Raw genomic sequence first — 24,103 nt, 5'->3', positions numbered from 1 at the left:
AGATTCAGATAGTCTCAGAGTGCCTGCCTTTCTTCTCCTCCGTGCTCCTTCCGCAGAGCCAGCAAAGTTTCTCCTTCGCTGGGTGTACCTGGGGACGCAGATGGAGAAGCACGACACTTAATCCCTGTCTTTCTCACTACAAAGGGGCGAAACGGTGTGCTGGATGCTCTTAGCCTCCTGCTGTCAACACTCTCTAAGCAGGAGGTGGTCTTGGGCAGAGGCCAGGGAGAACTCTCCAGTGTACCCCAGGAACCCCTCCAGCGCCCTGCTCCCCAGAGGGGGCAGCCTGGTAAATCCTTGCTATAGGTACCCTCATACCCTACAAATGACTCTCTTGGGTCTTTGTTTTTCTGACTTCCATGGATACTTTCAGCAAGGGGAGGGTTAGGAGTTGGGGAGGGTTAAGATTATCACTTTGGGCACTGCGTTCACGTGGCTGTAGATCCCCAACACCCCTCCTCCCTCAGTCCTGCTGAGCAGCCTTGAAATGTGTGGGCTGTTGTGAGTCGTGTAGAGCAGGGCCAATTTAGTCCTGAGAAAACTTCCCGGATGCAATTGTTGGTGCCTCTCCTTAGGATGTGGGGGTATTCGCCCTGTGTCTGGGGCCCTGGGAGCCCTGAAGGCCTGCACCTCTCCTGTAGTGAGAGGGGACTGGAGGGGCGCTGCTAGGACAAAGACGAGTTACCAACGCTGGGGAAAAGAAAAATTCCTAGTTTCCCTTACACCAGAAAATACCTTTTCCATTTCTAGGGTTTCTTTCCTTTACCGTTCTCCTCTGACACTGCGAGATGTTTTCGACTTTGTCAACATCCGATTATTAGTGAGCGGAGGAGGAGCTGCGTGGAATGTGTACGGCCCACCGACAGTGTGGCCAGGGGGCTGTGGCTCATCGCCCCTTCCACCAGGTGGGGGTCCCAATGAGTTTTAGAGGAAGGGAGTCAGCTTCCTTCCACTTGCCTCCTGGGAGACTGGCACGCTAAGGTTCTGACATCCATTTCTAAACCAAGATTAGCTGTCTAGTGACTCCACTTCTAAACTAAGCGTTCTCAAAACCATCAGCAGCAGTACCACCTGGAACGTTCTTAGAAATACAAATTCTCAGGCCCCCCGCCCCCCAGACCCGCTGAACCAGGACTGGGGAGGCGTTGCAGGCACCTGTACTAACAAGGTGATATCGATGCACATGAATATTTGAGGACTGTGGTTTCCAAGACACTTCTCTTCCCCAATGGCATTGGAGACTTTCTAAGAAATGGAGGTCTACTTAGTATGGCCTAATATGAAAGATACGATGTACTTTAAAAATTATTCCTTGAAAATTCTCTGATGATTTTCCATCCAGGACAGGCTTTGGCTTAAAACTTTGTGATGCACTTTAGCTGAGGCAAAGAGAATCTCTTTTGTTCTTCCCAAGAGACTGAAACTCCAGAAATTTATTAACCACTCTAAACAATTTCCAGTTGAGTCCAATCATTCTTACTGTGATGCTTACTCCTATTGGAATACTTCCTTGCATAAGATGAGGCTTAAGGATAAGACTCACCTCTCCCTGTATTATTCTCTTCATAACAATTACCACCATCAAACACAGCGTGTAATTGTTGTGTTTATTTTATTTTCTGTATATCTTCCTCCACATGAATGTGAGTTTCATGAAGGCAGACGATTTTGCTTGTTTCATTCACTGCTGTTTCGCCAGCACCTTAACCAGTACTTGGCACATGGTAGACATTCAAAACTATTTGTTGAATGAATGTGGGAAGGTTGGGTTTCAAGAATGTACTTTACAGGTTGTTTTAGATTTCTGTGTTTGACTTGAAGAAAATTATGGTTTTTGTTCTTATTTCTATTTGGGAGGATGCTTAATACCACAGGCTTCATAAGGTCCTCTAAAGTGCTATCATTTTAATGCAACATGAACAGAAGGGTTCACTAGGCCAATATGAAAGATATTACCTAGGGATGTGCTACAGGATGTCAGGGCTGGAACTGGAGGGGAAGCTAAGGCAAGAGAGGCAGGGGAGAATAACAATAAGAGACTAACACAAAAGAATTTGTCAGTAACTTCTGGGCATGCAAGTCTGCTGTTTGCACAAGAATGGCCTTTTGTAGGGGTTAGTTTTGGACAGTAAGTTTGTTTATCAGTCACTGTGTCAAGCCACACACTTTCCAGGATGCAGGATTTCCACTTTCCTATTGGTGCATCTTACAGCTCCTACTTCACAGATGTTCACTGTCCTACTACTCATCGAGGATCCCATTCTGACGCAGTAGAGCTGGTCTCCACCCTTGATGCACCGGATGGGCAACATACAGACACATTTGGAAGTGGAGGCTGAAATGAGAAAGAGAGAGACCATGTGACTCACCACAGTAGCCAGGGTTGGATTTTACTGCCTTGTCTCCAGAGTGACAAGCTCCTTGGTGGCCATAAAAGACAAAGCAGAAACAAAGGCAATGACCAGAAACACCCAACTGTGGCTGAAGGGAGTGGCCTGGGTGTGAGAGAGGAGAATGCACAGCCAGCCAGTGAGATGCAGCAGTGGGGCTCCCTCTGACCCCTCCTTCTGCTCATTGCCCACATCCAATCAGTTCCATCCTGTCGGTCCATTTCTACAATGTCTTCAGTCAGTCTTTTCTGTTCTCTTCTCACGGCACTGCCAAAGTACACTTATCCTTACCATTTATTGAACATGTACTATAAACCCCACATAATATGCCAAGCACTTTACATGCTTTATTTCATTTAATCCTTACAACAGTATATGAAATACATGTTAGCAGGCTAATTATAGAGATGAGGAAAATGAGCTAAGAGATGTTAAGTGATTTGTCCATGGTCCCACATTAGTAAGTGGTAAAGGCAGGTTTTAAATCCTAAATGACTCATAGACTGAACTCTTTAACCTAACTCTATATATTTGTTTATTATTTCTTTCTAAGATATTCCTTGGTTATTTATGTCAGTTAAACTAGGTAATTCTCTTATAAGCGAGGCCTAGTTTCAAAACCACCTAATCACTTCATAGTTCATATAAGTTATGTGTTTATGAAATAGTATTAAAATAATCATTTAAGCATGACCTTGTAACATAGAAATGTACACCTGAAATCTACATGATCCTATTAACCAATGTCACCACAATAAATTCAATAAAGAAAAAAAAAATCATATAGGAATAAAGTTACCAAAGTCAAGTATATTAAATCACAGACTCATTTATCTACATACATGTTTTAATCAAAGTTCAAGGTCCTTCACAGCTTGGCCTCAACTTCCCTTTGCAACTTTATCTTTCCTGCTTTCTCCATTCCAGGTAGAGTAACCCACACTCTCCTTCCAAAAGGTGTTCCCATTTTTGTCCTTTTGCCCATACCATTCTCAACCCTTTTTTTTTTTAAATCAGATGAATGTGCTTTTTCCTACTTTCCCTCATATGCCCAGTTTCTACAAGTCTTACCTCCTCCATGAAGCATTTCATAGCCACTCACCCCCATATCAATCTTTTATTTAACTGAACTTTAACAGTGTAAACTTGTCGGTACTATATCTGACATTTTCATACTTTCTTGTTAGTTAGCTTTTCATAGGTCTTTCTCCTGAGACAATTACAAGTGCTTTGTTTGAGAACAGTAACTGTGGCTTATCCATCTGTTTGTCCCACTCAGTTCTTACAGTGACACTCAATTAATTCTGCTTCATTCATTGATTTCAAATTCTGAATTTCAGATGCAGACATACATATTCAAAAAGAAATGAATTTGATGGATCTGAGATCATTCATCTTGCCAAAACATCTGACTCAGGCTGAGAATCAGCAGGGATTTGATTAATGAGTAGCTTCTTTTAGGTGGATATTAGTTCTAACCCATGTGTCTCAACTGATGGGAGAAAATAGGGAAAGGAAGTGGGGAGATACTCACATGCATAGGCCTTCTGCCCTTGGTAGGAACATTTCACGAGGAAGCATGCATTTCCCCTCTATGACCTCTGTTAACCAGCAAGAGCAGATTTGAGATGTGGGAAGTCTTGTCCATTGTTGGAAAGGACAGGACATGGTGAAGGACAGGACACTGTCTGGTCTCTGGAAAGGCCACAGTCACCACTGCTCTTAGAACAGTGGTGTCTTCAATGCTCTTAGCAAGGTTATTTTCAGAGTACCAGCACCAGGGGCCTTGCCCGTCACCTACATCCATCCACCCCTCAACACTCTGTTCTCCTGCTTTCAACCTGATGACATCCTTGCGGGCCAGAAGTATTTATCCCTCCTGCAGCTCTTGTTACATATGGCCGTCCATCAGACGCATTCATGCAATAATCGTGTAAAGCTGCTCCCCCAGCCGTGTAGGACATTTAAGTGTACAAAGTCCTTTAACTTCAGACATCTCACCATACTCTGTACAGTGACTTCCACATATTGACTAACAAATGGCTATTTTCTGAATAACTCGTCCCCTCTTGGTGGTCGATGGTGGGTATTTTTGAAATCCAGACAAAACACTTAACATTCATAAAAATAGGCTCCTTTCAAAATTATTTGTGTTCTAACTTTTGAAAAGTGAACTTCGTGTTACTTTGAAGTTCAATTGTAAACTTTTTCTTATTGCAGTTTAGAAAGAAGGAAATTAGTAAAGTACACAGTAATCAAGAACAAAATTTAATCACAGTGACATACAATTCGACTCAAGATTAATCATCTCCCAACTTGCCATGAGTGGGTTAGGTATAAAATGCATTTTTGGCTTTCTATTTCTTTATAAATGCTGTGGTGTGCACACTGACAGTGTTCTATAGTGCTACCTGAACTGAATTCTCTGCGACACTGATTTTGCTCTCTAATTATAGAAGGCTGCAGGAGGCAGGCCATATCTACAGGGGAGAAGATGCTTTCTGTTTTCTGACTGTGTGCAGGATCAAAGAATTCTTTAATTAACATAAATCTCTTATTAATATTTACATTTTAGTGTGGTTACCCCAAGACATTCTGCTAAGTTGAGCAAAATTGGTATATTCAAACATTTTATATTCTTTCTTTTAGATAAATTTAGACTCCTGGGACTTAGATATATATAAATCAAAGAACTAATGGTAAAGACAGATTTCTATGAAATTGTGAGCCGCGCCTTATTTGTTACTCAGACAGATTTAAAAAGAATAATTTGTGGAAAAACAACAAAAAATAAAAACACAAGTACTTTGCAGTAGAAGAGTTCCCTGAAGGCCTTTCTCTGTGCTAAATAAGGAGGAAGGAAAGTTAACACTAAACACATCCCTGCATGCCTGAGCTACCTATTATAGCACAGACGGGGACCATTTTTATTTGATCTTCTGCCCAAATTCCTTTTATTTTATGTATGTATTCTTGACAATGGTGTTTTAACACTATACATTTTCAAAGAAAAAGTTCATATTTTAAATATAAAATGTTGCTGCATAAGACTGTCAGCTTTTTTCCTACCACAAATTACTGTGTCTGAGAGAGATGGCAGTTGGATAATGGTATTGGCTCAACAGTGAAAGAATGAACAGTCGTGTTAATCTATGAGATGAGTTAGTAGTGAGTAGGATTTGGCGATGCACATATGGGGCCCTGGTTTGCTGTCTCTCACAGTGGAATCGCTTTGTTCACATATGGCTCGGAGGCTGGAAGCACCCCACACCGACCCTCCGAGTTGCCACCATCAGATGGTCCGCTGACCATGGCCCCTGTGTCTACCCTCTGCCATGAGTTCAATCCTGCCACCTGTCAAGGGGGCTGGACCTTGATCATCGGCTTTTATGAAGATCAGGACGGAACTTTATTTGGGTGACAGGGACCGCTCCCCTTTTCCAGGACTAAGTGGAGGAACATTGGGCTGGGAAGTGAAAGAGGAGTCAAAGGGAACGGTGAGGTTGTTTTGCTCCCCCCAAATAAGGTGGCTTTAGCAAAAGTTAGATGTAACAATTTAACAAGGTTTTATTGCATAATTTATACCCCTTTTAAGGTAAGTTTTTGAAGAGTGTCACAAGGGAAATCTACTTGAGTTCTGTTCACTTCTAACCCCCAACCCATATTTATGTATTATAGGAAGCTAATCTGGGCTATTTCAGGGTCAAACTTTATCTCAGAGCAGATGTGCTGCTGTGGAGTTTCTGTTTCCAAGCAATTCGCAAATAAAATGCAAACCACCATTACACTTACAGAGAATGGAAGTGTAACGTCACTTCTTAAGTATCAAAGTGGCAAAGATACAAAGGAGTGGTAAGCCCAGGTTTGGTGAGGGAGTGGGAGGGCAGTCCTTATCACACACGGTAGATAGAAATATAATATAGTAAAAATATTTCTGGAAAGCAAATTGATACAACAGACTTTATAATTTAAAATAGTATTTGACTAGAAATTCCATTTTTTAAGATATACTCTAAGAAAATAATCTTACATGATAAATTTTTCTGTGATAGATTTGTCTATCACAGCACTGTTTGTAACAGCAAAACAACCTGAGCAAATCTAAATGCCTGCAGAAGACTGGTTAACTAAATCCCAAAGTGTCCATACAAGCTTTTGCAGACATTAAAAAATATGCGGTGGAATAATACGCAATGATATGGAAATAGTTTCATGATATAAGTAAAAAGCAGCAATAAGTAAAATAATATGTAGAGTATGATCCTACTTTATTTAAAAAAGTTTTGAAATATAATCAGGGCCACCCCCGGAGAACACTTTTTAAAGGAATGCTTCTTTGTATAAATGATTAAAGCCGCTCTGGTTGAGAGTGTCAGTACCAAACTGGCAGTCCAATCCCAGGCAATGTTGAGAGATGTTACCCTGCTGGTGGGGGCTCAGCAGGGTGCTCTCTGGTAATGAGATCTAGCTCTGAGCCAGGGATGACTCTATGGATGGGATCCCTTAGAACATCTGGTTGACCCCATGCATGGTGGAGGAGAGAAGTGGGAGAGGGTCCGAGAATGTTCCACAGAGAGAAACAGAGCCTGAGTCCCTAAGGGACCCTGTCTGGGTTCAGGGTGTCCTGCCTGAATAATATGCCAGCCTTGGCTAGGGCCAGGCACTACAACAGGATGTAAAACAAAATTGAGGAAGCTGCTTCAGCAGTCGGTGTCCATGGGGAACCCAGTCTAGGCCCAGGGCACTCTACCTGTGCTGGCCCCGGCTGGTCCCCAATGCCGAAGGGAACCCTAGGTAATGTAGACTCGTGCCTTCCAAAGCTGGGAGTAGGGAAGGGTGCCGGGTCTATGCAGTCAGGATGGGTACTCTTCCTCATGGCGTCTAACTGTGCTGATAGTGTATGCAGAGATAAAAAGATTAGGGAGATTTCCACCAAAGTGGTTAAAGCAGTTATTTCTAATTGTGGATGGGTCCTATTTTTCTCTTCTGTTTAAATCACTTCATACATTTTTTACACTAAAATGGAGTCATTTCTGATGAAGGAAAAGTTAATTTTAAGAGAGAGTATATACATGCAAGTAAGCTACGCTGGCTGAGATGAATTTTAGGTGAGAGTGTTCTGGGGAGGTGGTCCCCCCAGGACCTTACCTGAGCACCTTTCCCAGTCGTAGCAGGTGTCATAGCCACAGGGTTCTTCCGTTGTGCTGTTGAATGAAAGTATTGCCCTTTCAAGAGGCCAGGCTAGTTGGGGACCATCTTGGCAGGTGCCAATATGTAGAAAATGGAGTTGCTGATTATTTAAACATTTCTTGGCCAAAAACGTACAAGCCGGAGAAGTAAAGTGACGGTTGGCATCTGAATCAAACACACAGAGGTCTTCTGAATAATGGCTGCCCAAGAGAGGAAAGAAGGCATTTATACATGAAGAGCAGAAAACGAGAAATGGTGTCTAGCCAGTTAAATATATTACCTTAATACCTAGTTATCTTTACTCTACTCCCCCACCCTCCGGTTTCTCTTCTTTCTGTCCCTTTGCATACTCTGGGATTCATCATTCTAAAATTTCATCTTAGTCTTGGTATCATTGACAATTGCCTTTGGATTAAAATCTGTGTTCTTAAATTCTTGTAACGAAGGTCTTCCATATCTTGACTCCAATCAACTTGCCTTTCTAGAATTATTTTCCCATCCCGCTAATCCTTCTTTATCACCTGACAACTGTATTGCTCACTTTCCAAACTGGTAAGATTATTCTTCCTTTGCTGCCATCCCATGCCCTGCCCAATCAACATTGAGCAGTCTCTCCTTTCTGCCTATTTGAGTCCAGCTCAGTTCCTGCCTACAGTTTGAAAATAGACCCCATTGACCTTGCCCATGTGAGTCCATGTGTGTGTGTCTTCATACTACTTCCTCCAAGCTTTTGGACTCAGGACTTTGCCCTATATGTTGGGAAAGAGGAAGGCTTTGAGATCATTGAGTCTGAAGTTTTAAAATAGACAGAAATAAGTCTTTCCAATAAAAATAGGACTGCTTAAATCCACAAAATCCATGAAAACTCAGGGAACTGAGCAGACACATGATGAGAAAACGTGCAACCAGTGGGGGGGAAGGAGTTCAACTGAACACAGAGGCTATCAGTTATTGGAAAAATGAATATGTTTCATGTTTATGCTTCAAGAAGCTCCTCCGTCCAGCTGGCTATACTAGACTGATCTTCCCAGTTCCCACACACAGTCTACAGAGGATCTCTTACCTACAGTCTTCTTCTGGGGACATACAAACGCATCCAGATCTAAATTCTTTTTGTCCTAGTGGACAATGGCCCCTTAATTTGCCCAGAATATCTAAAAGAAGAAAAAAATGAGTGAAGAACAGTGCACAGTATAGATTCTAAGTGATACACCTGAATTTAGGAGCAAAGGTCATTTATTTTTTCACTTAGAGCATTCATTTTGGCTTTTCCAAATAAGCCGTCATGTAATATTCCATCTGAAAGGTCCTTTCTGGCTCTCATGAGCAGTCACTTTTCAACCTAAAATTGCTATTGAGTTCAGATAACTAAAAAAGTAGCACTTTCTGTTCATTTGTGTTTAAAATATTTATTGAGCCACTATGATATTTCCAGCACTATGTTAGGTTTTGGGGGTAGAGTATTAAGCAAAATTTTACCCAGATTTATGCTCCCAGAGCTTATGGTCTTATGGAGGTAGACAGATATCAATGAAAAAATACAGTCCTGGCTGGGTAGCTCGTTTGGTTAGAGTGTCATCCAGAAGTACCAGGTTTGTGAGTTTGATCCCCAGTCAGGGCACATACAAGAACCAACCAATGTACACATAAATAAGTAGAACAACAAATTGATGTCTCTCTCTCTCTCTCTCTCTCTCTCTCTCTCTCTCTCTCTCTCAAATCAATAAAATTAAAAAACACAAGAATACAAATAGAATTGCTGTCCTTCTTAATGCTATTAAAGAGAAAGCATTTGCCAAGAAAACTGACATCGCTAAGAGGTTAGGAAGGGTAAAATGAGAAGAGAAAAGGGGACGTTTTCAAAGCAAAGGATACATCAGTCATTGAAGTGCTTGAGAGTGGCAGCATGTGACTTTCCTAGAACTGGAGACCAGGGTGAAGTGCTTCAAAATAAGAGCATGGACCAAGATATGGCCTTGGGCAGGGTCTTATAGGGCTTTGGGAGGACTGCTGTCTTTATAAGCAGTGGAACGATAGGTCAAAATACACGAAGTAGGACCCTTACATATATTTTAGTATTTATATATATTTAAGGCTTTATAAACCCTCCCCACACACTTATAAGCCATTCCCAGTCCCTTATTAACCTTTCCCACTCCCTTATTAACCTGTTCCACACTTTTATAAACACTACTGATGTTCTTAAACATATTCTACACTCTTAAACCTACATCACTTTAACGACATACGTATACAGTACTGCAAAATCCCACGACATAGCGAAAAATCCGTGATAAATAATTAAATATAATATTTTTTAAAAATCCCGCGATACAGTGAGGCCACGATAAGTGAACCGCAATATAGAGGGGGACTGCTGTATATAGAAATTTGGATATTCCAGTGTGGAGCTCAGTGGAGGAGCCTGTGCTGAAGATTTGTATGTGTCATTAGTATAGGGAGGAGCATCAAAGCTATGGGTAGGAGTGAGACTCCCCAGCAGGAGCGCTCAGTACAGGTAGAGAGACAGGTTGGGGCCTTGAGGAGCTCCAACATTAAATGCTGGATTTCCTTGAGGGTCCTGCCAAACGTAGAGGGCAATAGCCAGAGAAGTAGAATCTAAAAAAGGTAGTGTCATATCTTGGAAACCACAGAAAGGACATGTATGCAGACAGTCAACACTATTGAATGTTGCTGAGAAGTCAAGAAAGATGAGGACCAAAATACTGTCTGTTACATTTAGCAATGCAGATAATCATGATGATAATTCTGCAGATGGATGCAGGGCAGCCATGGCCTGCAATTCTGATATTCTTATAAGAAGAATCAAGGCAGAAATGTATCACCAAATGTAGCTATTTATACCTGCATGATATTCTGGGCACTAGGATATTATGATGGAAAAAAAAAAAAAGATGAAGGACTAAAATCGCAGTGGTCCATTTCTTTATGAATCTAAAGGGTAGTGGGAAAACAGACATTAATCATAATCATAGTAATGGGTTCACACTTAAAGGCTGAGATGGGTGTTTTGAAGAAAGAGAATGTGGTTCTGGAAGATCACATAAAACAAGACCATAACTGAGAAATGTAAGGAAGATCCATAAGGAAATGACACGTGACCAAAGATGAGCAGTGAATAGTGTGTGTGTGAGGAAGGGAAATTAATGTAGAGAGAAGAGCACTCAGGTATATCATAAGGAAGGGGGAATCTTGGTTATCTTGGCTTACATTAAGGCTCATTCAGTGGTTGAATTGGACCTGGAATGGACCTCTGGAGCCTGAGGGATGAAACACCTCCTGGGACCGAATCTGACTAATCAGGCATCTACGGAAACACAATGTCCCCTACAAGCAAGTGATTGTCACAGGAGGGCAGTAGGCAGCTACCTTTATATTCCGCCACATTAGATGACAGACCAGGAGACCCTGTTCCTAGTTTCTCCTCTTAGCCAATCAAGTTAGGTTTGAGAAAGGAAGGAGGTTTATGTTAGAGGCGAAAAGAAAGGTTTAAAAAACTGGTTGGTTTTCTTCCCTGCTGCTATTGCCATTTCCTGCTACTCTAGTAGGACCCTCATTCCATCTGGTGAAAGCGGGTCCAGAATTTGCACAAATATGGAGACCTATAGCCACTGGTTAGATGTCAGATCCTAAGCTTTCCACGGACATGCGATCATGTTACTTTGCTTTCTTATATAGCTATATCTCTTTGCCCTTTGGAAATAAATCAGGGAGGGACCCCAAGCCACACATTGTTTCTGAAGAGAACCACCTTTGAAGGGGCACAGAGCATTCCTCCATCACTAGGGAGCTGAAATTGTCAGCAATCACATGCAAGGAGTCTTTGCGCCCTCACCGAGTCAGGCTGAATCCAGAACTGGCCTCAGTGGCCCACACGCCCCAGTACAGTGTGTGAGCAACGTGGAAATAAGAACATCACCATGTGCAAAGGTCTGAGGGCAAGGGGATCCCCTGGAGGTGTCAATTTCTCAGAGGAATCTGAGAGCTCTGCTGTGAGGCATGCAGCATCTCATTTGTTCGTGCTGAGAGGATTGAAAGCCTTTCCCTGACCAACAAATGGCCTGAAAGTCTCTTGACTTCACAGCTCCACCCACACTGAAAGGGTGTTCAGTTTCACTGATGATTTTTTTTTTCTTTCTGTGACTTCCTTCGCCAATCATTTTTGTCAATGTTGTTGAAGAGAAAGTATATAAGAGAGGATATTGATTTCCATCATCTAGATGTATAACATCTCATTATCCCTCAGTTTGGATTATAAATTCAATTGCCTTTTCAAACAGAGTCATGCATCTGTGTGTGTGTGTGTGTGTGTGTGTGTGTGTGTGTATACATGAGCTATTATTTACATAGAGAGGAGGTTGCTGCCTAAAGTGCCCCAAGAATCTTAATTTTCTGAAGCCTGTGAGTCTCAAATATTTCTATCCCTCTCACATATGACTAGGAGTGAATTGAGGCCAAACTTCTATATTTACCACAAGTTCTTACAAATTTTCATGAGATCTCTTTAGCAATAGTGTTAGGGTTATGGAACAGGTTAACTTTTCCCCTTTCCTTCACACATTATAAAAACTCAGAAGAGGACAAAGAAGGCAAGATTGTGAAGAACTTGAGGAATTAGCACAGTTCCTGCTTGACCCAAACTTGGGTCTAATTTACCTTCTCTGCGCCTCCTGTTTTTTCATAAGCAAAATGGGCCTAATCATATCTGATCTCACATACAACCTTAAGGATTCTCTGATTAAAAAGAAGACATTATTTGAACAAGGATGATGAGACATTTAGAAGACATGACTTGTAGAAGCTCTGTTAATTGTTTAACTGTCCTCCATCTAAGTAACCGACTTGCCGGCTGGTCCCTCTATGCCAGCTGCCTGTCTGACACTGAACATCAAGACTTGTGGTTCCCAACACCAGACATCAAACAATACTACAAAGCCACTGTGATCAAAACAGTCTGGTACTGGCATAAGAACAGACATATAGATCAATGGAACAGAATAGAGAGCCCAGAAATAAATCCAGGAATATACGATCAATATATGATAAAGGAGGAAGGAACATAAAATGGAGTGAGAAGAGCCTCTTTAACAAATGGTGCTGGGAGAACTGGACAGGGACGTGCGAAAAAATGAGACTAGACCACCAACTTACACCACACACCAGAATAAACTCAAGGTGGATCAAAGACTTAAATGTAAGCCGTGACACCATGAAAGTCCTAGAGGAAAACATAGGCAGGAAAATTTCAGATATCCCACATAGCAACATTTTCACTGATATATCTCCCAAGGCAAGAGAAATAAAGGAAAAAATAAACAAATGGGACTACATCAAACTAAAGAGTTTCTGCTCAGCAAAAGAAAACATCAGCAAGATGAAAAGGAAACCAACCATATGGGAAAACATATTTGCCAATGACATCATAGACAGGGGACTGATCTCCAAAATATATAAAGAGCTTATATGACTCAACATCAAGAAAACAGACAACCCAATTAAAAAATGGGCAAAGGAACTGAACAAACACTTCTCTGAAGAGGGCATACGGAAGGTCCATAGGCACATGAAAAAATGCTCAACATCATTAGCCAGCAGAGATATGCAAATAAAAACCACAATGAGATACCACCTCACACTGGTCAGAACGGCCATCATCAACAAATCAACAAACAACAAGTGCCGGCGAAGATGTGGAGAAACGGGAACCCTGGTGCATTGTTGGTGGGAACGCAGATGGTGCAGCCACTGTGGAAAGCAGTATGGAATTTCCTCAAAAAACTAAAAATGGAGCTGCCTTTTGAACCAGCGATTCCACTGCTAGGGTTATACCCCCCAAATCCTAAAATCCTAATTCAAAAGAACCTATGCACCCCTATGTTCATAGCAGCGCTGTTTACAATAGCCAAGTGCTGGAAACAACCTAATTGCCCACCTGTAGATGCGTGGATCACAAAACCGTGGTACATTTACACAATGGAGTACTATGCAGCAGAGAGAAAGAAGGGACTCCTGCCATTTGCGACAACATGGATGGAACTAGAGAGAATTATGCTTAGTGAAATAAGCCAGGCAAAGAAAGAAAAATACCATATGATATCACCTAATACAGGAAACTAAAGAACAACACAAACAAACGAACTAAATAGGACAAGGAGCAGAATAACAGTCAATAGGGGGGAGGGGGGAGGGAGAGAAGGGGGATAAGGAAGGGAAGGGTCTAGTCAAGGAACGTGTATAAATGACTCATTGACATGGACAACGGGGAGGGATATGATTGTGGGAGAGGGGTGGGCTGGGTGGGGGGGAGCCATGGGGGAAAAATGGGACAACTGTAATTGAAAATCCAAAAATAAAAAATAAAATGTAATCACAAATAAAAAAAAAGAAAAGATTTGTGGTTCCTCGTACACAGCTTCACACTTCTGCTCCCACCAGTAGAACGACAGATTTACCAAGAGTCAGCTTGGTTTGTTCCAAATCTATTTATGCCAATTGTTATTGTAAATGTGTAAGTTGATTAAATATATCAACTGGTGAAATAAGAACAGAAAAGACAGTTATTTTTATAACAGCTAAGGGAACGCATTGAATGAGTTAAAGTAATTCGGGAAATTCTGTTTTGAATTGTAAATAAGAGTACTGTGAAAGAATAAGAAAAATACATAAAATTGCAAAGCATTCTGTAGTTAATTTGCTTTAAAAGTGCTTTTAAGACAATGCTTATCAACTCTATGCACATGCAGATTAGCTAGGACAGATTTTAAACAAAGAGTGAAAACTGCGCCCTCTCTAGTTTAATGATATCAGAATCAGGGAATAGGACGTGAAGGGGGGTGTTTTTAAAGGAAGTGCCCAACCTGGAGCTAAAAACTATAGTTTTAGAGTAACTGGCCTGAGAGAACATGGTGTGGGGATATTATGCATTTGTTTTATATGAGGAAGAAGTCCCGGAACTCAAATTAGGAGCCTCATGAGAAGTAATAAGAGTCTGGTCCTACATCAGAAAATTGGTGAATAAATGTGTATTCCTATGTTTCAAGTTAAAATAAAGTGCTCACATAATTCAAAAGCAGTGGCACTGATTCTTTATGGCCCTCCACGTTAACCAGATTCTCAGTTAATCGGCAATTCTGATTTCATTAGACGAGTGAACTGGCAATCCCTCAAAATACTGAAGTATCTGGAAAAAGAAAAATGACCTCAATTTCAGAAATTTGAATATGTCCACTTGACCAATCGTTTCTCATTTCTACCTGGCCTCTCTGTCTACACCAGATGACCTACCTACAACCTCGTCATCTACACACGCTGGCCTTGGCCTCCCCAAACACACTCACAGAAGAGCGCCTTGGGAGATGCTATCCTCCCAATCGTGGGAGGCACCCCCTTACCAGACCCCAGCATTCTGAGCTGCTCCTCACCATTTTCACAGGTGAGTGACTCTGAAAGGGCTGGTGTCCAGGAATCCTCCGTGCACGTGTACTTCGATGGCCCATTAACAACAAGGCCTGTGGGACACGTTAGCTCAATGGAGTCACCAATTTCATACACTCTCTGAAACGGGGCGAGTGTCAGGACACTCGGCACGACGGGCTTGAGGCATTGCATCCCTGCAGGAAGAGAAGCATTTTCGACATGTTTAGTGGGGCTCAGAATACTCACCGGATGTGGGCAGATTTTATACAACTCAAGAGGCAATTTTACTATGATTCATTGCATTTGCTCTGCTTTAATGTCGCCTTGTGATCAGAAAACCGGGGGGGGGGGGGGGGGGGGCGGGGATCCCAGGCATCCCCTGCAAACCTCCCTTTAGCTCCATTATCTGAGGTTCCCTAGCTAAGGATCTGGCTTCAGAGACTTCCAACTCCCATTGCATTATTGGGACCTCTTCTTCTTCCCTCTGGTTTGCCCCAAAGCAAGGCACCATGTTGTGAGAGACTCAGAGGCAGGCCATTGGAATGGATGCGAGTCTCATTTCTGCTTCCTGGGGTCCCATAATAACTGTATGGAGTCCCCATGTGAGCCTGGTTTGAATCTCATTTCATGGGGAGCCTACAAGCTCATCCTTCCCTCCTCAGGAAAGGATGTGAAAGTGCTCCAAGGAGAAAACTGCATTTCCCGTAAAATCCCATTTCAGATACACAAAGGGCGTAAGTATCATCTTCCTGGGACTCGTCCATTAGCATCAATTTGTACATCAGGGAAGGCAGATGTCTGTGGTTAGATGCAGCGAGCAGACTTCCCGGATCCCTTTTTAAGCATGTTTTGCCGCCCTGGGTGTATGAGGCTAACACACAGGGCCAGAACTGAAACGTGGAGATACTTTGAAATCTAATTTTAGCAGCTAGATCTTACTTTCTGCTTCACTAAGGCTTTTCACCAGACTTATTAAAAAGCAGTCAAATGTACTGATCTATGGGTGTGACTTTGCTCTGTTTATTTTGGGCGCCTTCATTCCTTCGAGTGGTCACGGGACACGGCTGCCCAGTTCTCACGTTGGCATTCCACGTCCAACTGTCTCCAGGTCCTGTCTGGCAAGCAGCTCAAGTACTGGTAGCCAACAAGTTTGAATCCAGTGTAGCATACGACTTCAGCATCTTCCCCAACTGAGTACACTTTCTTTTCATTCTAGAATTAAAACCGAAACCACAAAGTTATCAGGGCTCCATGTAATATTTCTGAACACGGCAGGGTCACGCTGGGCTCTTTCTCTTCCTTCATCCTGTGTCTACTCAGTCACAGAGTCTTCCCCTCAGTTTCAGCTTGTAAATGTCTCCCAATGCGCTCCCCTTGCCTTCGCCATCACCCCTGCCTTTGTTCATGACGATGATGATCTCTGACGAGGACATCTTTCTAACTGGTCCCTTTTCTAATCCTCCTTCCACATTGCTGCTCTAAATTCATTAGGAGTCTTTTTTTTTTTTACACTTACAGACTTGCTCCCCTGTAAATGGGAAAGCCTACTATTTTAAGAATTTAAAAAGCCCAACTAAATGCTTATCATTTAGCAGCTATAAACTGGATATATCATGTATCCTACATATGCAAACACATGCAGTTGCTATGATGACTAATGGACTAGAAATCATTGGAAAGTGTTAATTCCTAGTAAGCCATTGGTCATAATACATTTTTCCCAATTGTGGGTAATTAAAACCCAACTACTATCATGTGAGTGTGTGTGTGGGGGGGGGCGGGGGGGTAGATCATGAAAATTTTCAAGATAAAATGATACAGTTGAAAAAAACATTAACTTAAAGGCTTTTTACAGAAAGGTAAAATTTAAAAATAAGAAAGGTAAAATTGAGTAGGGAGCATGCCTTTGGTGATCAATTTTATTTTACTTCTAAATTTTTTTGTGATTAATTTTAAATTGTCTCCTGAAAGCTTATATCTAAAGCCACAGAGTGGTCAGAAAGCCACAGGCCTGTCTGACCATATATATATATATATGTATATATATATATATATATATACACATATAAATTGTTTTTAAAGATTTTATTTATTTTTAGAGAGAGGGGAAGAAAGGGAGAGAGAAGGAAGGAATAGCCATGTGTTAGAGAGACGCTGATTGGCTGCCTCTCATGTGCCACCAGCTGGGGACCTGGCCTGCAACCCAGGCATGTGCCCTGACTGGGAATTGAACTGGTGACCTTTTGGTTCACAGGCTGGTGCTCAATCCACTGAACCACACCAGCCAGGGCTAATTGTTTTTTTTTTTTAATTATAAAAACATGTTGTGGCTTGGTGAAAAAAAAAAAAGGTTAATTTTACATTAATTATATTAAAATTGTATTGACTGGTTAAGAGTATTATAGGTTTCTAACTTAGTAAGTCATTACAGACGCAACACCTTCTACGATTATAGCCAAGACTAGTTTGTCTCTCTGATAACATTCTCAGACTGGGGATTAGTTTGCTCAGACGCAGAATTAAATAGTCAGACCTTAGCTGCAGATTCTTACCAGTCATGCAAACCTCTGTCATGCTCAAGTTCCGTTCTCCATTCGCATGTTCACATACGTGTCCTATTAGCATATGACTTAGTAGTGCCAAACAACACAAGAAACTTGCAGCCTTTGGCCTAAAGACAGGTATAAAGCCATGTCCGGGGGATTCAAGGTGGAAGAGTGGCCAAGCGTTTCTAAAGGTCACTTTTTTACTCTTTTAAGTCAACAGAAGGTGATCAAACTAGAAAAACGGTAACTCTAAATTTAAAAAGCATACTCTTAAGTTCAATTTTTTTGAATTCCAAACCAAAAGTGAAGGTCAGGGTGCTTACTCGGATAAATCCATTTTCCGGAGGAACTGGCTGAAGACACCCTGTATCTGATTCTACGTCAGGCTGGTCTATTTCTTTTATATATTCATCATCGTTGATACATGCTTGTCCACTAAAAGGGAAAAACAAACATGTGTATATAATATAATAAACTTGCATGTAGGTAACACATATTTACATGTGTATGTATATGCATAGATGTATGCATACAGGCCCATTATATATGTGTACATATTATGTAATATCTATGTGTGTATATATAATATATGTAAAGAAGGGAGAAGGGGGTAACAGCAGGTACAATGCCTCACTAATGTGCTGTGTTGGAGCAGGGAAAATTCTAATAATTTCTTTATTTAGCAGGAGGATACTAACGCCTTCCCTGCCTGTGTCAGCGGACAACGGGCCCATTCTCTCCCGCCACGCACCCCGCAGCCTTACTCGTCCTTCATTATTGAAATCGTGCAGTGCTCCTCTTGCCGTTCGGTCCCCTCACAGGGCTTCCCTCCTCGCTGGGGGGCGGGGTTGTTGCATTCCCGGGTTCTCCCTCTCTGATGCGTGGCATCACACTGGCCCCAGGGAGACCAGCAGCCCCAGTTCCCGTCCACCGCATCTGCAAGGCAGGAAGGCGCGCCCACCGCACAGGGTCACCAAGAGAACGTGGGCTGTGGCGCTGGGCCCACCCGGTTTCCCCCCTTTTTAGCTGCATGATCCTTGGCAGAATATCCCAAGATTATTGTGAGGGTAAAAAGAAGTTAGGGCCTGCCACATTGCCTGATTTTCTTTGCCTGTTCCATGACCTGGATAAAATGGCAACTATTGTGATCATTCTAAACTATCTGCCACAGATTGCATACACATATACATGCGTACATATATGTCTAAAGAAGAAGCTCTTTTGAGTACAATATGTATCAAACCATGTGTCCAAGATGGAATGTTTTCTTACTCCCATGACACATCCCCTTTCTAAGGAGAATTACGGGTAACCAGGAACATTACTTAGTCCTGTATGGAAACTGTGGTTCTGGCTTAATTTACCCTAGCTTCATTCTACATTACAATACATAGAAAGGCTTACAACAATACTATCACATTTAAACATTTTATAATATTTTCTATTATTTTATTTCATATTACAGGCATTGTGCTGTGTATTCTAGACACACACACACATACACACACATAGATGATACATCTTTGGATATATTTTATAGATGAACAGTTGGAGGCACAGAAAGGCTCTGTGACTTCCCCAAGGCCATATCACCGGTAGGGCACAATGGACGCATCCCAGGGCTGTTTGACCTTAGCGTCTAACTTTTTACAGGCTTATTTTCCTCCTGAGCTTGTATAAGGTAGGAGGTGTTAACAGAAGTGTGTTTTTGTTTGAAGGGACCAACCTCGCACACCTTTTGGAGGGGCAAAGGTGCCTGCCTCACAGTCAGTGACGGCCACTTACCGGATTTGTAATCTGGGGAGCGTTTCTCACAGTAGTCACCATAGGTGCCGCTCTGGCACACACACAGACACTCGGTCCCTGAAAGTGCGAGGCGGCCATTGTTCGGGCACGGGGCACACTGGCAAGGGTCAAACTTGGCTGCGTATTCCTTAAAAGCTTTCCTGAGGTTGTTCCGTCTGGTCACAGCACAGGAGATGTTTCTCACCAAGTCCGTGATGGGAGCGAGCTAAGAGCAGATGGCAGAGAGGAGGGCCAGTCACAGCGACATCCCTTTGCATATGTTGCCATCGCTGCCCAATTTTCATGGAGCAGGAGGCAATGCATGGAGAGCGCCACACTCTAAAGGGATTATGGGAGAATATAGTATATGTGCAGTTGAACCAGTGGAGAAAAGGGGGAGCGAAGAGGTGTTGCTTTCCCTTCCACAGTGGGGACGGCAGCTCTCAGCAAGGTCAGCTTGCTTTAGTTGTCCCTAAAGTATGGCAGGCATGACGTATCTGGAGGTTCCTTTCCCTGGAATTCTACTATGGAAGAAGGCTCATGGGAGGTGTCGCCTACTTGGACTGGCATCATGTCATTTATTGAGTAAGGCAGCTCGGGGATGCTCTGCTGAAACCTCATGACATTTGACTGGAGCAGAAAAAGCCAGAGAGGATGAAGAGAGGCTTTCTGAGGTCTGTGTCTTTCCAGGGCAGCATTGGCTTTGGTGGAACCAGAGGAGAACGTGTAGAGAGGCAGACAATGGAGAGATGAACCCACTGGTAGGGCGAATGGAAGAATTACAGTAACCAGTAATGGGGCTAACACCAAACCAGGGCTCACTTTATTAGTATTTTAAAACCCCAAAGGGATGACTATCCAGTGCCGTGTATGACTCACAGGTGGCTGGATCTCATTTTCCTACCACAACCTGGAGAGCGTGATATATCCTCATGCTGTGTGGAAATCATTCTGCTTTCATAACGATTGAAGTCTTTTGTCTTCATTTAAATGAAATGAGCAGAAGATCTTGTTAGAGGGCATTACAAAATGTGCTTATGTTTTAGGCAAAACTGGTTCTACGTGGCCTATGACGGGGTGTGGGCAAAGCATTCCATAAATAACAAAAATCTCCTTGTTATGTAATTACAACAAACATAAGGCTAGTAAATTTAATCAAAGGTGATAGAACCAGAAAGCCAAATAGATCCCAAATCCCATTTATCTGATGGAACTATAAATGAAGATTTAAGAGTGTTCATCAAATAAAGAGTTGCAGAAAAACTACAGAAATCCAGTTTATTGTATACGTTGGGGAGATGAAGAACACTACCCAAGGCAAATTTGAGCAGTTTTATTCACTAAATTCCATTTCCTGATATTCTATATATGCAAGAAATTCTAAATCCTATACTAGAGAATGCTTGCTTGAATAGCAAAAGCAATAGACGTGTCATTTAACATTTAAACAAAGGTCCATTGTGCATGCACACTAAAGAAGACATTTCCTTTAGCATCGGAGAGAAAAACAGAAGAGGAATGGTGTGGCAGTTGTGGGCTGCTAGAAAACTACTTGAGTTCTCTCACCCATACTGCTTTTTCATCTTACCTTGAAGTCAATCACAACAGGATTATCCTTCACCGATTCCAGCCACTCAGAAAAGGCCTTCTCACTGGGACCAGAGGTCCCTTTCTCCCACACCAAGTCTGCTGCCTGTTTACTCCTCCCTCCTTGAACCAAGGAGATGGATTTCTCTGCTCCCTGCAGAATCGAACCTGCAAGGTGTTTTAAGAAAATCACTCCTTTAATGTGATTGCAAATTCACCCTTGGAAGAAAACCTGTTTTCACAAAAGGAGCTGGTAGAGTTGTGTAGCTCCTTTACGTAAGCTAAGTGAAAAGCAAGAGAACACTGCTCCTCAACCCTACAGAGAGTTTAATAATAGAAACGATAATAACAGCGCCCACAGCTACCATTTATTAAACAGCTTGTATATGCCAGGCACTGCACACACGTTATCTTATGCAATTCTCACAGCCTTCCCGAGAAGTAGGTATTGTTGGGAACGTGGACTTTAAAGCTAGCAGTTTGGCCTGGACTAAGTGGGGCAGGGGGGCTGGGATGCAAATGCAACCTGAGTCCTGACTACTCTGCTCCCTGCTTTCTGATACCAGACCCCCACTTTTGGTGTGTATTAGTGAATGTCTTGGGCCTGTGAGATGATATAAACCACCTGGCTTCTGTGGGCCAATCCGTGACTGCATTCAAGAAGTTGACAGTGCTTTTAAGCTTAAAGACAGGAATAAAAGCACAACTAACCAAAGGCAAGTAACGAATTAAAACTCAAGAGTTGGCATGATGTTTCTTTAGAGGCAATGACATTTAATATACATAGCACAGATTTTTCTACACATTTTCAGAACAATCCCTTTTAACTAATGGTGTCTTTAACTAAAAGAATAGGAACTGAGTAATAGCAAATTGCAGTAAGAAATAGCAGCCCTGTTTACAATAGCTAAGTGCTGGAAACAGCCTAAGTGCCCATCTGTAGATGAGTGGATCACAAACCGTGGTACATTTACACAATGGAGTTCTATGCAGCAGAAAGAAAGAAGGAACTCCTGCCATTTGCAACAACATGGATGGAACTAGAGAGAATTATGCTTAGTGAAATAAGCCAGGCAGCGAAAGAAAAATACCATATGGTATCACCTAATACAGCAAACTAAAGAGCAACACAAACAAACGAACTAAATAGGCAAAGACTAGAATAGCAGTCAGTAGAAGGTAGGAGGGAGGGAGAGAAGGGGGATAAGTAAGGGAAGGGGTTAGTCAAGGAATGTGTATGAATGACCCATGGACATGGACAACGGGGAGGGATATGATTGTGGGAGAAGGGTGGGCTGGGTGGGGGGGGAGCAATGGGGGAAAGATGGGACAACTGTAATTGAAAAACCAAAAAATAAAAGAAAAAAATAAGAAATTTAAGATATCAAATGAAAAGGAGGCTAGTGATATGGGTGATAGTTAATGCCACTAATTTGATGTTGATTCTTCGGTGCCAGGAAGGATTAGCCATGCCCCTATTGTAGAATAGTCTGGAATGAGTAGAATAACGGGTGAAATACTCTCCCCGTGAAGGGTAGTATGGTGTTCTTCAAAGGGAGTTATGTAAAATAATACAGAGGGGTATAAAGAGGAAATTTTAGAGATTTTTGTATTTATTTTTATATAAAAATAGGGGAAATTTTAATATTTGCCAATATGTCATATACCAAGTGACAGTGACAAGATATAATTGTCAAAAAATAAAATTAACAAAGTTAATTACATACAGAAAATAGTCAAAGTAATTCCTAACAAAAGCAGAGAAAAATTCAGATAGTAACCATTATTTTATAAATCTAATGGAAACGGAAATTAGTGTCTCTGAAACATAGCAATTAATTTTGTCTTTTTAATGTCTAATTTATTTATAACTATAATGGTGGGTTTTTTTATTGTTTGCCTTTGTATCTTAGCTTTGAAATCTCCCTTTTCACTTAATTCTTAAAATTAATTTTTTGTCCCTGAGCTCTTAATTTATTAAATTTACATTCTTATTAAATTATTCTATTGCATGGAAAACCAGCATAGAACTTGTATCTATTCTTTTACTAGGTTATTTGTCTGTTTTGCATGCTCTTCTCCTTTTCCGTGTTTTTTTTAAATATAATATGAATCCATAGTTGTCAAAACAGTTCTTGTCATTTTGCTCATGCTTAATTTAACACGGGTATCTGCACAGAGACCATCTATATGCTCTGATATTTTAAATTATCTATTTATTATGATAGTAAAGATTATATTAGAAGCCAAGCTGTATTGACTCCGTCTTTCCCTTGGACCCTTCAGCTGCGAAGAGAGGGGGGGTCTGCTGCATGGGCAACAGCAGACCCTCCATATCACCCTGCCCAGGCTCTGTAGCTTCAGCTTCACTGGAGAGGACACTCCAGCATCATCGCAAGATGTCGATTCAACACGGGAGGAGACAGATACCGTGTCACTCCCGAGTCGGACTGCACAGCCATTCTCGGCGGTACAGATAGACTCTTAAGAAGCTACACCATCGTCTCTCGAGACGGACGGCTGCCGACGAAGAAAGATTATATTTGTATTTGTTCCTTATCTGACTCCCTATGAGAAGTAAGTTTCCCGTTTGGGAAGTGTCTGTGATTTTGCTTCCCTTGGTCCTGAGCAGAGAGAGTAGCAAGCATTCCGGTGATGTAAGGGAATACGAGAATTTTACACAGAGAAAGGAGTTATTTATAATGGCAAGGCACAGGCCAGAGCATGACTTATTTAGCTAGGCAGAGAAAAAGAGGCAGGGACTTGTCGTTCAGGCTCTGTGAAACCATGACATGTTTAAGGCATGATAAGACTTGCCTGGGAGAAGATTCCTCCCAGGAAATGTGTGGAATGGGCAGGAGGAAGGCAAGATCGGTGGCCAGGAGCCAGTGGGGTGGCTTCTGTGGTGAGCCAGGTCGGAAATAATGAATGGAGGGTGTGCATGGGAATGAACAGTGAACGGATGGGGATAACTGGGAGTATTAAGGAGGCAGAGGGATTGCTTAGTGGACTTGAAGGCTAGAAAGAGGGAGAAAGAGAAGCTAACGCTCAGGGCCAAGATGGCAGAGTAGAACGCTGTGCTCGCCCCTTCCCACGACCCCATTAAAATTACAGCTAAATTAGAGAACAATCAACCTGGAGAACCAGCTGACGACTAGCTGAACAGAA

General features: G+C 42.0%; 1 protein-coding gene across 1 annotated transcript in view; it reads right to left on the bottom strand.

Annotated features, from left to right (window-relative positions):
* Nucleotides 1-1,593: 1,593 nt before the first annotated feature.
* C6 (complement C6) overlaps nt 1,594-24,103 on the bottom strand; it is a 56,083-nt gene continuing 33,573 nt past the window's right edge. The window contains exons 10-18 of the mRNA XM_090276145.1: nt 20,937-21,103; nt 19,349-19,574; nt 18,328-18,499; nt 17,887-17,998; nt 16,097-16,229; nt 15,023-15,211; nt 8,644-8,734; nt 7,539-7,780; nt 1,594-2,335 (exon numbers count right to left, since the gene is read on the bottom strand). Coding sequence (XP_090132271.1) covers nt 2,154-2,335; nt 7,539-7,780; nt 8,644-8,734; nt 15,023-15,211; nt 16,097-16,229; nt 17,887-17,998; nt 18,328-18,499; nt 19,349-19,574; nt 20,937-21,103 — 1,514 coding nt within the window. The 3' untranslated portion in view covers nt 1,594-2,153. The remainder of the gene's footprint in view (nt 2,336-7,538; nt 7,781-8,643; nt 8,735-15,022; nt 15,212-16,096; nt 16,230-17,886; nt 17,999-18,327; nt 18,500-19,348; nt 19,575-20,936; nt 21,104-24,103) is intronic.

Source organism: Furipterus horrens, unplaced genomic scaffold (genome assembly GCF_987537825.1).
Source record: "Furipterus horrens unplaced genomic scaffold, mFurHor1.1.pri manual_scaffold_5, whole genome shotgun sequence".
Lineage (NCBI taxonomy): Eukaryota > Metazoa > Chordata > Mammalia > Chiroptera > Furipteridae > Furipterus > Furipterus horrens.
The sequence above is the reverse complement of the archived record's forward strand: the minus strand, read 5'-3'. Positions and strand labels throughout refer to the sequence as shown.